This window comes from Gadus macrocephalus, chromosome 1 (assembly GCF_031168955.1).
Source record: "Gadus macrocephalus chromosome 1, ASM3116895v1".
Classification (NCBI taxonomy): domain Eukaryota; kingdom Metazoa; phylum Chordata; class Actinopteri; order Gadiformes; family Gadidae; genus Gadus; species Gadus macrocephalus.
Genome location: NC_082382.1, coordinates 2,145,918 through 2,162,313, shown reverse-complemented (window position 1 = coordinate 2,162,313; position 16,396 = coordinate 2,145,918). Strand labels below are relative to the sequence as shown.

The 16,396-nt window shown below is 47.5% G+C and overlaps 1 protein-coding gene across 19 annotated transcripts in view; it reads left to right on the top strand.

Annotated features, from left to right (window-relative positions):
- Window positions 1-16,396, top strand: part of nfasca (neurofascin homolog (chicken) a) — a 69,994-nt gene that overhangs the window by 39,803 nt on the left and 13,795 nt on the right. For 7 of the 19 annotated variants that reach the window (XM_060062080.1, XM_060062075.1, XM_060062081.1 and 4 more), the window contains 10 exons: window positions 775-985; window positions 1,607-1,729; window positions 2,396-2,569; window positions 4,660-4,698; window positions 6,676-6,900; window positions 8,279-8,401; window positions 10,932-11,081; window positions 12,204-12,335; window positions 13,859-13,894; window positions 15,142-15,208. In XM_060062080.1, the coding sequence (XP_059918063.1) occupies window positions 775-985; window positions 1,607-1,729; window positions 2,396-2,569; window positions 4,660-4,698; window positions 6,676-6,900; window positions 8,279-8,401; window positions 10,932-11,081; window positions 12,204-12,335; window positions 13,859-13,894; window positions 15,142-15,208 (1,280 nt within the window). Of the gene's footprint in view, window positions 1-774; window positions 986-1,606; window positions 1,730-2,395; window positions 2,570-4,659; window positions 4,699-6,675; window positions 6,901-8,278; window positions 8,402-10,931; window positions 11,082-12,203; window positions 12,336-13,842; window positions 13,895-15,141; window positions 15,209-15,658; window positions 16,256-16,396 lie in introns of those variants that run through there. The other 12 variants (XM_060062099.1, XM_060062111.1, XM_060062090.1 and 9 more) reach the window with 9 other exon arrangements.

Below are 16,396 nucleotides of genomic sequence, written 5' to 3'. Positions count from 1 at the left end.
TACATATAAGCTAGGTCAGGACTTTGTGTAAATGCTGTGTCATCTAGACCCCAATGTGATTCCAGGAATATACACAATTAACAATTGACCAGAATAAAACCTTTTATAGAGGACAATTCCCTTGGCCATTGACTCAAATGATGGATGCGTTTTATCTTCAGAAACGTTGTAGTTCACATATTTATTATGGCGTGAATAGCAGCAGTACAAGGTGATAGAATGCAGGTTTGACTCCCGTCCAAACGGACAAACAATATTTTACATTTACATTTAGGGCATTTAGCAGACGCTTTTATCCAAATTGACTAACAATAAGTACATTTGTCAGAAGAAAGCAGCAATATATCACTGTCGGTACAGTAAGAATGTTCATAGAACCAAGTGCAAAGCACTAACAATCACTAGGTTAACCCATTCCCCGTACACAACAAAGATAGCTAGGATAGGATTCTACACAACTAAGAACTAAAAGAGCTAAATACGACATACAATAAGTGCATACATTAAGTGCCAGGCCGTGCAGCATACAGTACTAAGGAGGGGTTAGAGGGGTGGGCTATGCAGAATCCAGGTGAACTACACAACACACAGACAACACATTCCGAGACCATAGAGACACACGTTTACCTGTTGGTAAAACGCTTCTGAATCCTGAATAATCTTCAGCTTCACTCTGCTCATCTCTGCCCCGTATCCTTATATCTTCTATCCTCCTCAATCTGACCCCTTGCCTCTGACCTCTGACCTCTGACCTCTGACCTCTGACCTCTGTAGCTGTACTACTGGCGTGAGGCCAGCCTGCTGAAGGGGCTGCGCGTGTCCCAGGAGAAGATGACCAGGGGCTTCTACAGCATCGCCCAGCGGCCCAGTGCCGTGCTGGGAGGGCTGGTGCCCTTCTCCCACTACAGGATGCTGATGGTGGTGGCCAACAGGGGCCACGAGGGCCCCCCCAGCAACACCGTGGAGGTTCGCACCAAGGAGGGAGGTGAGCAGCACACCAACCCCCCCCCCCCCCCCCCCCCACTGTTAGGAGGCCGAGGAGGGGGAGGAGGGGGAGGAGGGGGAAGAGGAGGAAGAGGAGGAGAAGGGGGAGGAGGGGGAAGAGGAGGAAGAGGAGGAGGAGGGGAGGAGGGGGAGAAGGGGGAGGAGGAGGGGGAGACGGAGGAGGAGGAGGGGGAGACGGAGGAGGAGGAGAGGAGGAGGAAGAGGAGGGAGGGGAGGAGGAGGAGGGGAGGAGGAGGGGAGGAGGAGGAAGAAGAGGGGGAGGAGGAAGAGGAGGGAGGGGAGGAGGAGGAGGAGGGGAGGAGGAGGGGAGGAGGAGGAAGAAGAGGGAGAGGAGGAGGAAGAGGAGGGAGGGGAGGAGGGGGAGGAGGGGGAGAAGGAGGAGGGAGGGGAGGAGGAGGACGAGGAGGGAGGGGAGGAGGAGGGGGAGGGGGAGGAGGAGGAGGGGAGGGGGAGGGGGAGGATGGTGAGTAGGGTTAAAGTTAGATATTGTATTTGTCGGATAATTAATGAAGTTCGTCGTGCTCGGCAGTTCCCATATTTATGTTTATATTTTTTGTGTGCACGTGTGTGTATCTGTGTGTGTGTGTGTGTGTTTACAAAGTGCCGGACGCCCCAAAGTACTTTGAGATAGTCAAGAGGGCCTTCGACACCATCCACCTGCAGTGGGACAAGCCCCTGGAGCCAAACGGCGTCCTGATTGGCTACCAACTCAAGTACCATACAGGTGGGCTTCGCTCAAACAACCCTGGAGAGCTCGGGATGCTATTGATGAGCACATCTCTGAGCTCCTCAACCAGGGCACCAAAGTGCTGAAGGCCACCGAGGCCTTTATTTTAAGGTCTGACGTCATGCTTTTTCGACTATTCCCTTTGCTTTAGACTGTTATATGACGATTGTTTATATGTTTTCCGTCTGCTACGTTAGAAAAATTGAAGTCCGAGCCAGGGGGAGTATTCAGGAAAAACGCTCCTCAAAGTGCCTGAAACAGCTTGTTTGCACTCAAAGTTGACTTCAGTAACAGTGTGACGTCAGCCTGTGCAGTGTGCCATGCTGAAGGGCAGAAGTTGCTACCTGCAATGTTTTCTGTGTGAATTTGCTGACCCAAGAACAAGACGTTGACAACAAATCAGACCGTTTTTGAACGACGCTGAAATTGGTTTTGCAGAAATGAACAGTGTGAGATTAATGAGGGGTATTTCTAACATACAGGCATGGAACCCTATTCTAGTAGTATCCCCAGATGCAATTATTAACCCTAAAAAAGCATGATATGGGATCTTTTATATCTGCATATGCACGTCCTGAGTTGCACCTGGGCTAACCACATAGCTCCCAGGACCCCAGCACCCGGACCTTGTCTGACCCCTGAACCCTGTGTCCCGTGTGTTAGTGAACGGCTCCAAGCTAGGGCCGTATCGCCTGGAGACCTTCCCCCCCAACATCACGCAGTACACCATGCGTCTGCCCGACCGCGCCATGCGCTACAAGTTCTTCCTGTCCGCCCTCACCCAGGTGGGTGCCGGGGAGGCCTTCACTGGGGAGTTCCCCCGCTCGGCCAACGAGGGTGAGCACGCACACACACATGCACACACACGCAGACACGCACACACACATGCACACACACGCAGACACGCACACACATGCACACACACGCACACACTCACACACACGCACGCACGCACAAACAAGCAAGCACGCACACACACGCAGACACACGCATTCTCCCACTCACACACACTCTCACACACACACACACACACACACACACACACACACACACACACACAAACACACACACACACACACACACACACACACACACACACACACACACACACACACACACACACACACACACACACACACACACACTTTCACAGTCACAGTCACACTCACACACATGCATGCCCACACGCACACACACTCATCCATGTGGGCACACGTACACACACACAATTTGGGGCGCACATGCAAGCACGCACGCATGCAAAGACACACACACACAGCAAGGATAGGATTTAGGAAGTATAAAGGAATGTTGAAAATGCATGGAAGACCCTCTAGGAAAGTTGGCAGCATTTCAATGTATGGCATGTCATATCTCCATTGATCATATGATCAATGTAGACACAGAAGATATTTGTTTGCTTCAATAAAACCCATTTAATAAGATGACAGAACAGAGACAAAGGCATGTGCATTGTGAAATACCTAGTTACAATACATGTGCTGCCTGCAGTCGGATACAGTGCGTTATATTACTGACGTGGGATTGGCCAAGCTCTTGCTGAGCAGCTAAGTCCTCCTCTGAACATGATGTTCTGCTAGGCTCCCTCCACTCTCTGGCTGACCACCTCTCTCCCCTCCCTGCCTTTGGTTTGGTTTTGGGGGCAAAGCAACAGAGAGTAGAGAGCAACTTAGAAGGAAGATACATTTTTATGTTTTTGTCATTATTTTAAATCCTTGACATTTGAATGACGGACTAGTGAAGCTTCATTATTCCCCTCCAAACAAACAACCAGAGTGCTCTAATGTAGTCGTCTCATGTAGGACAGAAGGGAGAAGGACACACATCTCAATCTAAATGAGGTTACTAGTCCATTCAAAAGTGGACTGACAGATGAATGATAACAACAGCATCCTTAGCCCTGTCATAAGCGGCCGAAACAACCAATCTAATCTCAGATAACAAGCAGCAGGCCTGGTTCTCATGACGAGGAGAGGATCTTTCTTATTATTCAGAGAACACAAAGCCCATCTCTTAGATTACAGTACCGGCAATCGAGAGAAAAGGAGCGCAGCTCAGGGAGGTCAGTCCCACATCTTGGGTCCAAGTCTGGGCACTGTCCTCCGGCGAGATGCAGAGGAGGTGGAGCACACCAGACCAGACGTCTCCCCCCGACGCTGCTCTTTGTGTTGGGGACGGTGTAACGATGCCCGCTCCATGGCATGAGAACCAGGTTGCTCCGGATTGTGTGGCAGACGCTTTTACTGTGAAGGTCTCTGCCTAGATAAGAGTTACACATACAAAAGCCAAGCCGTCCATTCACGGAGAAGCTGTCCTTTAAGGCACACAGGCTCTGCACTGCCTGACCACTATATATCTGTGTGTGTGTGTGTGTGTGTGTGTGTGTGTGTGTGTGTGTGTGTGTGTGTGTGTGTGTGTGTGTGTGTGTGTGTGTGTGTGTGTGTGTGTGTGTGTGCGCTCGCGTGTGCGTGCGTGCGTGTGTGTGTGTGTGTACAGTTGTAATGACAGGGTGCTTTGTTACTGACGGTCATTCTCTAAGAGATTTCCATGCTAATGCTTCCTTCAATCATCAGTCCGTAGTTACTGAGATTGGCTATAATTGGAGCGCACATACACACACATACACACACATTATCAGACATGCACGTGCACACACACATACCCACAGTGTCCACATCTTCGCCCTGTGTGTCACACACACTCCTACCCTCTCAGAGTCTCGCTGGCTCTCTCTCCCTGAGCCCCCCCCCTCCTCTCCTCATCCTTTCTTCCTCCTGTTCTAACCCTAATGAGTGTCTCTCGTTCCATGTCGGTCTCTCTCTCCTGTGTTGGTGAGCCTCTTCTCTGTTTGATGTGTGCCTTCGTTGTGCTCTCTGTGCTCTCTCCTTCTCTCCTTCTTCGGACAGGGAGCTTTACAGGCCCTGGCACCGACGCCCCAGGGCTAGGTAACGCTGCTTTGGGAGGTGGGGGGAGGGCGTGGCTGGCTGTCCATCTGCTTGTCCCCTGCTCAGTATTTTGATATTTCATTTCCGTCCCCTCCACCATGTTTATTCACCCGTCTTCAGTCCATCTCGCCATCTTGTCAACAGCACAGTCCAGGTCCACCCAGAGCGTGCTGCTGCCCCCTGCAGCTGACACCTGGTAGTGTCGTGGTCGCTCAGGGTTAGGACTAGGGTTATGCCTGTTTTCCAAACAAACACATCTTAGGAAATTGCTTTTATTTGGTTATTTATTGATATGCTTTAATAACCCTTCTGGAGGCACCAATCCAGCGTTCGTCAGACATCTGATTAGGCTATGTATTGCTGTGTAATCCAATCCGATAGGACTCTCACCAGAGCGACTAGGATGATCTGTGGGTCTGGTTTGTTCTGTTTTCATCTTTGATGCATAGTGACCTGTGTGCATTCAGGGCTCACACCACTAAAATCAGAGCAAACCACTGCTTCAGTAACATCACCTATCCAGAGGCACTGTTTTCTGCCAGATCATATGCACATAGAAAGGCATCCTGCAGAGCTCACGTACTAGAGCAGCGGCTGTCTTCACGTTGTCGTAGGGTTCACCTTGACCCTGACCCCACCTCCTCCTCCATCCGTTTTGCACCCGGGCTCTAATGACGCACATTGAGTACGGCATTGGCTCACCTTCCTGCCACTCGTTGAGACGGGGGGGCTTGCGCCAGCATCTTGCCTGTGGATATGTGGGGGTGGGAAGGGGGGGATGGGACGTCGTCTGCTGCCTAACCCCTAACTGGCTGACCAGCTCGCTCTCTCACGTGCCTGCTGTTCATTTTAACCCATGCACCCAAACAGCCTGCCACTGCATCTCATGTGCTGCCTGTAGCCACTGGTCAGAGGCCGCAGAGCAAGGCGTCGTTGAGGTAAGGAGCCGCATGCTGCTCTGTGCTGCAACCCCAGTACTGAGGAGAGATGGGGGTCGGCCTGGCTCAGGAGTTAGAGCAGGTGGACTTGTAACCGGAAGGTTGCTAGCTCCATCCCCGGCTCTTCGAGTGTCGAGGTGTCCCTGAGCAAGACACCTCCCCCTGACTGCTCCTGACCAGACGGCATTCACCTTGCATGGTTGAGTCTGCCATCGATGAGTGAATATGTCTATGAATCGATGTCAGTCGCTTTGGATAAAAGCGTCTGCTAAACGCCCTAAGTGTAAATGTAATGTAAATGAGAGACCGAGCTGCCTGCTGGCTCAGAGGCCTATGGGCAGTGCTGCTGAGCAAAAGGTAGCATGGGGAACGTTAGAGACACAGTTATATTGAAAGAAAAGAAAAACTCATTTAGGATTAGCCATCAACCGCAGCTTTTTCCAGCTTTTCCAGACTTAAAATTCCATCCCCAATCTCAAAAATTTGCAACTTTTGTAATATCCATAGTTGACCTCTAGGTGGTGCTATTGTCATCCATAAAAGCTTTCCTAATCATCCTTCATTTTAGGTAAATTGATTAACCGTGCATGTGTGTTTCCAGTTGTGTTTTATACCTTCAACTTTGTCTGACCCTATGCTCTCTCCTCATCCCTCTCCTCCTCCTCCTCCCCCCTTCCTCCCCAACCCTCTCCTATTCCTCCTCCTCCTCCCCCTCCCTCTCCTCCTCCTCCCCAACCCTCTCCTCCTCCCCCCTCCTCCTCCCCCTCCCTCTCCTCCTCCTCCCCCCTCCTCCCCAACCCTCCCTCCTCCTCCCCTCCCTGTCCTCCTCCTCCCCCCCTCCCCTCCCTCTCCTCCTCCTCCTACCCCCCTCCCCTCCCTCTCCTCCTCCCCCCTCCTCCCCCTCCCTCTCCTCCTCCCCTCCTCCTCCCCCTCCCTCTCCTCCTCCTCCTCCTCCTCCTCCCTCTCCCCCTCCTCCTCCTCCTCCTCCTCCTCCTCCTCCCCCTCCCTCTCCCCCTCCCCCTCCTCCTCCTCGCTGTAGTCGAGCTAACCGACGACGGCGACTCTACCTCTGTCCCTCCTACTCCTCCTCCCCTCCCTCCGACCACTGTTGCTCCGACCACCATAAGTACCACAACCTCTACTACTGCTACTACTACGACCCCCTCCACCACCACCACCACCGCCGCTACTACAACCACCACCGAGGCTCCCGCCACCACCCCTCTGCTGGTCGCCACCAAGCGGCCCGATCAGAACGTTTTGGGTACAACAACACTGCGGCGCGCGGGGCCTACGTAACCTGGCGTTCGCATGCCCGTCATGGGGGTTGCTGTGGTTGTCAGGCGAACCCCGTCTGCCTGGTGTTCGTGTGATTCTCTTCACCTGGCCAAGCGAGAGATACTCGGTTTTGGGGGCTCCATTCTGATATGCTGCTCTTGTTTTGGGGGCTGCAGCCTGTGGATTGAGAGGCGGGGCCTAAGCGTACCTGGCTGTAGCCTAGCTGTAGCCTAGCTGTAGCCTAGCTGTAGCCTAGCTGTAGCCTAGCTGTAGCCTAGCTGTAGCCTAGCTGTAGCCTAGCTGTAGCCTAGCTGTATTGAATATGAATTGCAAGTGATGAAATCGCAAGGGAAAATGTCTTTCTGAGAGCGTATAGACAGAATTAATGAACATTTATTTAACAAGAACCAACTAATTGAGATTCAAATCTTTTTTTCAAGAGAGCACCATAAAATGATACATCTCGGTACTTGATCCTCTCTTACCTAGAAGTGAGCAATGGGTTTCTTGTGCGGAAAATCCTTTTTACGTTATTACTATATAACGTAAGTAGTATCATGTGTTTCAGTCTATGAGAAAACAATGCTTATTGCTCACTGAATAGACTGAGATTCATAGGTACCTACAGAAAAGAGAATTGTTTGTGAGTTTGTTGATATCAACAGGTTAAAGTTGATGAATATATGAGTGGGAATTGACGTATTGTAGACTATTCCCGGAACTTTGGAGGTATATTCTTGTCAGTGTATACCATGGTACTCTGTGATGTAAAGTGAGGTGTACAGCCCAGAGTGCCATGTAGACCTACCAGCCTAGTGTGTTTATGCTGCTGGAGAGGCAGCAAACATACTTAGTGCAGTGCGACATCGACATGTTGTTTAAAGAAACAGATCCCAAGCAGTCCACAAACCCAGAGTCCTTCTGATCCTCATCTCAGTTGGATAGTATGAATGGGCAGATGCATACAGCCCTGTGATTGTGTGTGTGTGTGTGTGTGTGTGTGTGTGTGTGTGTGTGTGTGTGTGTGTGTGTGTGTGTGTGTGTGTGTGTGTGTGTGTGTGTGTGTGTGTGTGTGTGTGTGTGTGTGTGTGTGTATGTGTGTGCCTGCGTGTTGATGCTGTGATCGATGAACCCTTTTGTGTGTGTGGGTGTGTGTGTGTGTGTGTGTGTGTGTGTTCGTGTGCGTGTGTGTGAATGTGTGTGACTGTGTGTTGATGCTGTGATCGATGAACCCTTTCTGTGTGTGTGTCTGTGTGTGTGTGTATGTGCGTGTGCATGTGTGTGTATGTGTGTGCCTGCGTGTTGTTGCTTTGATCTATGAACCCCATATGCCCTGGACCCTCTGACCTTTGACCCCTGTGTAGTGGCCCCGGGTCGGGAGATCTGGAACCTGACGGTGAAGCCTAACAGTAACTACGCTAACGTCAACTGGACCCACAACTTCCCGCCCGGCACCACCGAGTTTGTCATTGAGTTCACGCTGGACAGTAAGAGCCCAATAGACGCTTAAGACAAGGAAGGCCGCAGTAGGCCCACCCCAAGCCACTCGATAGGCTCATCAGACATAATAACGAAAATAATAGTACTTAGTACTTTAAATCAATTACATTTGGGGTTTTCCAATAGACTGACTGATACTAGAGTGATAAGATCCTGTAACTGTAGCCCTCTCTGCAGGCTAGTCCAGGCAAAGGGGGCCAGACATACCAATGCCTCCTTGAAGGACTCAGAGTCATGCTGATGAAAAACAAATAGATAGGGTATTGATAGTAGTAGAGTAGTAGAGTAGTAGGAGATTTAATTTAGCTCAGAGTATAGACTGTTTTGAATATGTTTACCAAAAACCTTTTGGCGATGTGTTCATAAGCCTTATGTTGCATATCTGATTCAGATTAAGTCTGGAGCAAGAAAGGCTAGCTGAACTGAATCCGGTCATGTTTTATGAATCTAGGGAAATTAAAACATTTAGAAATTACAATTGATAGGATACATTTTGTATGTATATATTTTACAATGATCAACTGGCTAGGTTCATATTACACAATTCTGCTTCATTGATTTATTTTTTAATCAAGCAAACTCATACAATCTTATTCAAAACCAGTACATTATCACGCATACAATTCATTTTCCAGTAAAAAGTTGAATTTGAAAGCTATTCAAGGCTGTGACCAATCTGATTCTTACTCAAAGCATCTTATCTCGATGTTTGTAATTGCACAAGCATCATCCGTCTTTTCAATGAATACTATATTCATTTTTGAGCCATGCAAGATAGAAGATACACTAAGACTGAAAGAACCCTTCAACAAGGGGAGTACCTCTCCATGAGAGTCAGTTCCTTCATCAGGACCTTTTTTACGATTGGCTACAGGCCCTGCAGTACGTTCAATGAGTTTTCTGTCACTCTCTCGCTTTCTCTTTACACAGAAAGCTCAAATTGAAAATACATTAATTTCTTTAAAACCTGTACTTTAAAGATATCCTACACTCCTCTTTCCTCATAACTGTGAACGCTGTCCTCCTGTCTCTTATGCACATTGCGTCGGTGTCGCCTGTCACACTCTTTTATAAATGTATCATTATTTCACTGCTGTTGCCTGAACTGTGCACCAATCCTATCGCTTCGTTTGCCATGCAGACATGCCTGACTTGCTGTGATTGGCTGTTGAGCTGACCTTGGTGTTGGAGTTGCTGCTTTGTGTTTTGATGAATGTAGCCTATTTGAGTGTGTCCATGCGTACGTCGGCTTGCTCAAAATACATCGCTTTATTGTTGAATGACGCGTCAAAACACATCTCCACAAATACACTTTTTCATAATATGTAAATTAATTTGTAGATTGGCTGCCATTGTAAGCTTGTGTCAGAGCACATCGTTGCTAAACATTGACTGGCCGAGCCACGATGTTCCTTGACAGCCACATGGCTTCTATACATCTTAAGAGTTTCTGAAAATATTGTATTTATTTTCGAAATATTGTATATATAGAAGCTGTCAGGGACAGCGGTCGTGCTCCACTCATTCCATCACCTCTGATTCCAAACGATGAAACACTAATGCCTGCCTCCAATAACAATACAAGGGCTGATCAGCATCTGTCCGGGGGGCAAGAGTTCCCGGAGCACTGTGTTGTCCCACGCATGGGAGGTCTGCCTGGTGGTCCTGGATCCTCCAGTCGTTCACCTCCGGCCAGGCGGTGGATGGAGGGATGGTGCAGCCCATGCCCTCACTGCGGCTGGTGTCATTGTGCATACGGCATGGTGCATGACTCCCTGCAGCCCCCTTCTGTTGCTCCAGGCTCTGCCTCACACTGACCAACCCATCTTTCACCGGAAAGATGAGGGAGCTTTAATTTTTCAATCAATCCTCAGCAACAGCACCGCCTCTGGTGAAAGAGCTGAGCTAGTGGCAGCTGATGGTACCGGACATCAACTGGCACTAGCTATGTTGAGTGCTGCGCCTGAGGTTTCGATTTGAGTCTTTGGTTACTTTTTGATCTTTATTTGGTTTGTTTTCTGAAATTGAGTTTGGGTCAATGGATTAATGAGACAAACAATGCTTTGCTAGCCTCCACTCTACTGCTTAGTTTTTTAGCTAGCTTATCACTGTACCACCTACAGAGAAAACTACACCTTGAGTTCAGTATCATGGAACTGGACTAGAGTAAAACATTACCTGAAGCAGCACCTGCTGCTCTGAGCATTGGTCCACTGGTTTCTCACTGAAGTAGAGCTCATGACCCAGAGAGAAAGTAGATGCTTTACTGGCTCTAAAAAGCTCAGCTTATTAAGACACATGAACACACATAACCCAGCAGGAGAGGTTTTCCTCAGGGGGCTGAGCGCTGCCTTGTTCTGGCTCAATGCAATCCACTGGGAACCCAACCCAACCCTACCCTCTGGTCCCGGTCCAAGGTGGCCCCCTGCATCATGGCCCTGATCACAAGTGGTTCCATCCAGACGCGACTGGAGAGTGACCGCCGCTCTCTCGTCTCCTCTGCATTGTGTCTCTAAGGCAACGGAACAGTAAGGACTGTGCCTGTCAAACAGCAGCCCCCCATTAAGGTGGGCGACCTGATCGAGGGGGCCAAGTACCGTCTGCGGGTGTACTCCCACGAACACCACGATATCAGCAGCCAGTCGTTCACCTTTGAGACCGGCACAGGTGAGACCACGCCTCCGGCTGTCCCCGCCCCCACAGGGGGGGGGGGATTGCTGTCATGGCAACCGCTGCGTGCCGACGGCACTTTAGCAGGGACACTTCAGAGAGGAGAGCGAGCGGTTTTACGTAGATTTTTGCGGGAGATGGCGGTAACTGAATGGAAATGTATCCCTCCAGTCTAGGACACTAAGGGCGCCCTCTAGTGGACGCTGGTGAGAGAGGGATGGAGCTGTAGAGAGGGTGCATGACTCAGCCTCTAGCCTCCGGGAGGTTGAACTCATCTGTACAGAGCGACAATTTACGTTAGTACAAGGTTGTTAAGCTGCTAGTCGCTGAACATTTGTGCGTCTGTTTTGATCACATGAGGATTGTGTTCATCTTTCATTTTACCCGCCAGACAGTTGCAGTGTTGTATTGTGCGTTTTTCTTTGTGTGAGGCGCTGGCCCGTGGCCGTTGTGTGTCAGCCTCCATCATTCTATCGGCCGTGTCCCAACGATATGGTTAAACACTGAGCAGCGGCCGCTGTTTGGGCCCTGCACGCTGTTTAGACCAGGAAACCAAGCTTACCAAATGTATATCAGGGATGCAGCTCATTTCTCTCTAGGTAATCCAGCAGACTCCTCAGTCTTGTACTTCAATCTGTGTGCGGTTGAGCGCGGTTGGAGACATTATTATGGACACTTCTTACTTGCTTTATGATAATTGAGAAATGGCATTAAGTTGACCAGACAAAAACTTAGTCTCATGAGGAGATTCAACATACTGCTATTTTTTTGATGGGACCCCATATCTGACACCTGCCATCTTTAATGTCCAATGCCAGTTCACGAACTGACATCACGAAATGGCTCATCCTCACCTATGGTCCTACGTATCATGCTTACTCTCCCTATGTTTCCTGTCTATCCCTCTTTCTGTGTTTGTGTGTGTGTGTGTGTGTGCGTGTGTGTTTATGTGTATGTGTGTGTATGTGTGTGTGTGTGTGTGTGTGTGTGTGTGTGTTTGTGTGTGTGTGTGTGTGTGTGTGTGTGTGTGTGTGTGTGTGTGTGTGTGTGTGTGTGTGTGTGTGTGTGTGTGTGTGTGTGTGTGTGTGTGTGTGTGTGTGTGTGTGTGTGTGCCCTCAGCCTACAGTAAGGATCAGGTGGACATCGCCACTCAGGGCTGGTTCATCGGGCTGATGTGCGCCATCGCCCTCATCATCCTCATCCTCCTCATCGTCTGCTTCATCAAGAGGAGTCGAGGTGGGAAGTATCCAGGTGAGCCCAGACACACACACACACACACACACACACACACACACACACACACACACACACACACACACACAAACATGTACACGTGCACACACAAACACACACACACACACACACACACACACACACACACACACACACACACACACACACACACACACACACACACACACACACACACACCGACATGCACACATACGCATGGCAACAGTTGTTTCAAATCAGTGTTGTGATTTGAAACAACCGTGCTGGATTGGTCCCTTCGGTGGGGAGTGCGTCACAGCAAACAAGGGCTATCTTTAATGCAGCCAGGTGTGTTTTCTGAAGAAACCCTTCTTCTGTGAAATGGGCTAGGGCAGAATGTTCGCCCATGCCTTGAGAGAAGCTCAGGGACGACGTGTTCGCTGAGAGCATCAAGGGGGAGGGGGGGGGGGTTTAACAGGAAACAGAAAGTCACAGAACTGGGAAGACCAATACCTGCAGGGATCTGATAGCCATTCTTGCTACTATACTGTATGTTTATACATATTTATACCTAGTCTGGGGAAATACTAGATTCTGATTGACTGCAGGGTGTCCGTTAATCACTGATATATGGACACCTACTAAGTAGATCCAGTCAAATTTTTCTGTTCAGCCTTCAAAACGAGAGCTGCTAAATTATATATATAAATGCTGGGACGTATTTCAAATTATAAATATGTACACTTTATGTTGAAAGTATAGACCGTCGCGATTCGCATCGAAACGATTGCCGTGGTGATTAGTCTTCAAAACGAGAGCTGGTCGATTATGAAAAATTAATTAATTAATTAAACTGTAATCAGACGACGCGGTTATATGTTATAGACCCTAGAGTATGTGTACAAAATATGTACAATGCATAACGTTAGCTCTCTGGCTCATGCTCAGCTGAGCGGACTAGAGTACCTCCAGTTGCCAAGTCATATCTAAAGTCTGTCCTATTTACTAGAGGAGGGAACAACGTTTCCGTTGCCTAAGAACCTTACGGGAGGGTAATGATTGTTCCAGGTATGAGTCAAACCCCCAGGCGCTACCAGGGAAACTAAATTATGGCTTTTGAAAACCGTTATACTTGGATTGTAAAACGCATGAAAATATGAATGAATGGTCTTAATTTATTGTCTTTGGCAAGTGACCATGGTATAAGCGGGATAATGCCCTTTGAGGTGTCCATAATCAGGAACTAATGGACTTGACGGAGGCAACCGTCCTCCGCTTCACGTTGGACGGTTCTAAGGCCTCCGCGTCGTCCATTAATTCCTGATAATGGACGCCTCAAAGGGCATTATCCCTTACATATGGTAGCAACTACTAAACAATTTGTTTCATAAATTGGATCGCAACAAAAAACAAAGATCAAGCTAGCAGCTTTGAGCGATATGGCTACTAAAACGTCTTAAGTTCTGTTAATATTTTTCAGTTTCTATATTGTGTAGGTGGAGAATGGCTACTCATAAAATATCTAGACTTCTGTTAATGTTTTCAGTTTCCATAATGTGTAGGTGGCGAGTGCCTCGCTGGTTGCTCAAAGGTTTTCGGTAGGTGCGGTTTGGTTTATGTGGTTTATTCTAACAAAGACTAAAACACCTAAAGGTTAATACCCAGAGATGTAAGCATGGAATCATAATAATGGTGAGAATAATAATAAGAATGATCAATGACAATAATAATAACAACAACTATTATTGTTTGGAAGATTATCCGTTTCTCTCATCACCTCACAGACCCAGAGCTACACCCCTTTATTTGCCCCTTCATTTTCCCAATTAGCCCATATCAATCAGTTAATTACATCCTACCTACCACACCTTAGCCACAGACACATCCTACCTTAGCCACACACCTTAGCCACACACACATCCTACCTTAGCCACACACACCTTACCCACACACAAATCCTACCTTAGCCACACATCCTGCCTTATCCTCACACATCCTTCCTAAATACCTACCCATCACACCTAGCTACACATTATCATCATACCTACCGACCTACACACATCCATACATTCCTGCTCGCATCTTTGGAAAATAAAACTATAAACTTGGAACTCTGACTGGAAAACCCTGTGTCCTCGCCGACACCCCCATTCCCAAAACCTCCTCTTAAATTATCATAATAATAAAAATATGAACCCTAATAATTATGATGAGAATAATCCTAATCCCAACATGTTGCCACCACTGTGATTTATTGGGCAGAGCTGAGTTACTAACTACAAGACCAGATATCAACTGAAATGAAACTACCAGTGACCGACTAACTAAGCTTTCACAACAATTTATATTGTTTATTAATATGTGTGTGTATTTGTGTACATTGATACATAATGACTATTCATGTCTCTGTGTTTGTGAAAGTATAATGTGCAGCTTTTATGCATTAAAATGTCAAAAAATAACTCCACCTATGTTAAAAGATTTCTGTGTTAAATGATTTGTGTAATAACATTATCCCAATGTTTTCCAACAAAGTTCAAACCCAGAGAAATGTGTAGATTTATTCAAGGTAATGGTCTGTTACAGTTGGTCGCAAGACAGTGGCGTCCTATGACCTTTACCACCTAATCTCCAGGGGTCAAGGTGTTTCACTTTCACTTTGACTAGTGGCTCATGCTAGCCAACAAGCTATTGCTAATGTTTCCCCACACTTGTACTTTACTGTGGCGGTTCATTTTATTTACTTATTTTTGTATTCGTACGAGCGAACGTCACAATCTATAAGTAAGAATCCTTCAAAATTAGCAGAAAGGCAGAACTAATAACAACCTTTTTATTTCCTCAGTGCGAGATAAAAAGGACCTAGCCTTGGACCCAGTTGACCAGAAAGAGGACGGCTCTTTTGATTACCAGTAAGTACAGCAGCTAGGAAACACCTCAGAATTCATTCTTTAGCTCACTGCTGTGTACTAGAGGCAGTGTGGACAACTGCTACTTCTCACACCTAGCATGTGACGCTCTGCGCAACAAGTTGTATCAACAGCGTGTGGGAACGTGTGTGAATGGTTTGTTTTTCTGCACAGACACCAGACTTCTGATCACGTGAGATATACTTCTTCGAAAATTTAACAGTGTCTCAGTATCTCCTGTGGGGCGATGATGAGCTTCCAGCTGGTCTGCAGTGCCTCAATATCTCCTTAGGGGTGATGCTGAGCTCCCACTGGGCTGTAGTGTCTCAGTATCTCCTGTGGGGCGCTGCTGAGCTCCCACTATTCTGTAGTGTCTCAGTATTTCCTTGTGGGGGCGCTGCTGAGCTGCAGTGTCTGTGGCTGCTGAGTGACTGTGGTTTGTCCTTCTTACAGGTCCCGCTGATCACACGTGGAATCTCTCTCTCTCTCTCTCTCTGCCTCTCTCACTGTAAAAACCTGTTAACAACTAAAGCCACCACTGCTAATGGTTGATTATTAACAGCCTTTCTCAGATTTACTCAACAAGTGTGCGTCTCTACACACTAAAAAGACAGCGCGCTGCAAATTATTCTTTAACGCGCAGTATAATGTAGGCCTACTAATTTAACAACCGTGAATCTACTTTTGTTTGATCTCCTGAAGGACATAAAATATATTCAGGACATTTATTGTGTAGTATATTTACATCTTCTATGTATTTTGCATGAATGTGTTCAAAAGATAATTGGTCAGTCAAAGAATACTAAAACATATGCTTTACAGTTGCAAGTTCAGGAAATATTGTATCATTTTAGGAAGAAAGTAATATAAATGATGAAGATATATTAATTCACGTTTGATTACCAATATTGGGTTACATTTAAAATCTGAGTTAAAACCTCATAAATACAAAGGTGATTCATGGTAGCAGAAATCATGTAATTGTATCATATCCCTGGCATGCCAGCCATCATTGGGTCATAATGTGTTCAATAATATGAATGCCTAACATCTCTTGCAGTCTGGGGTCATTTCTAAGCTTGTCCGAATCTGGATCGAATACTACAATACTAATGTCTTACCTTGGCTGTTCGTTTGCTGCTGTTGTATATCCATGTGTGTGTGCTTTTACTTTTAAATCTAAATGTGTGT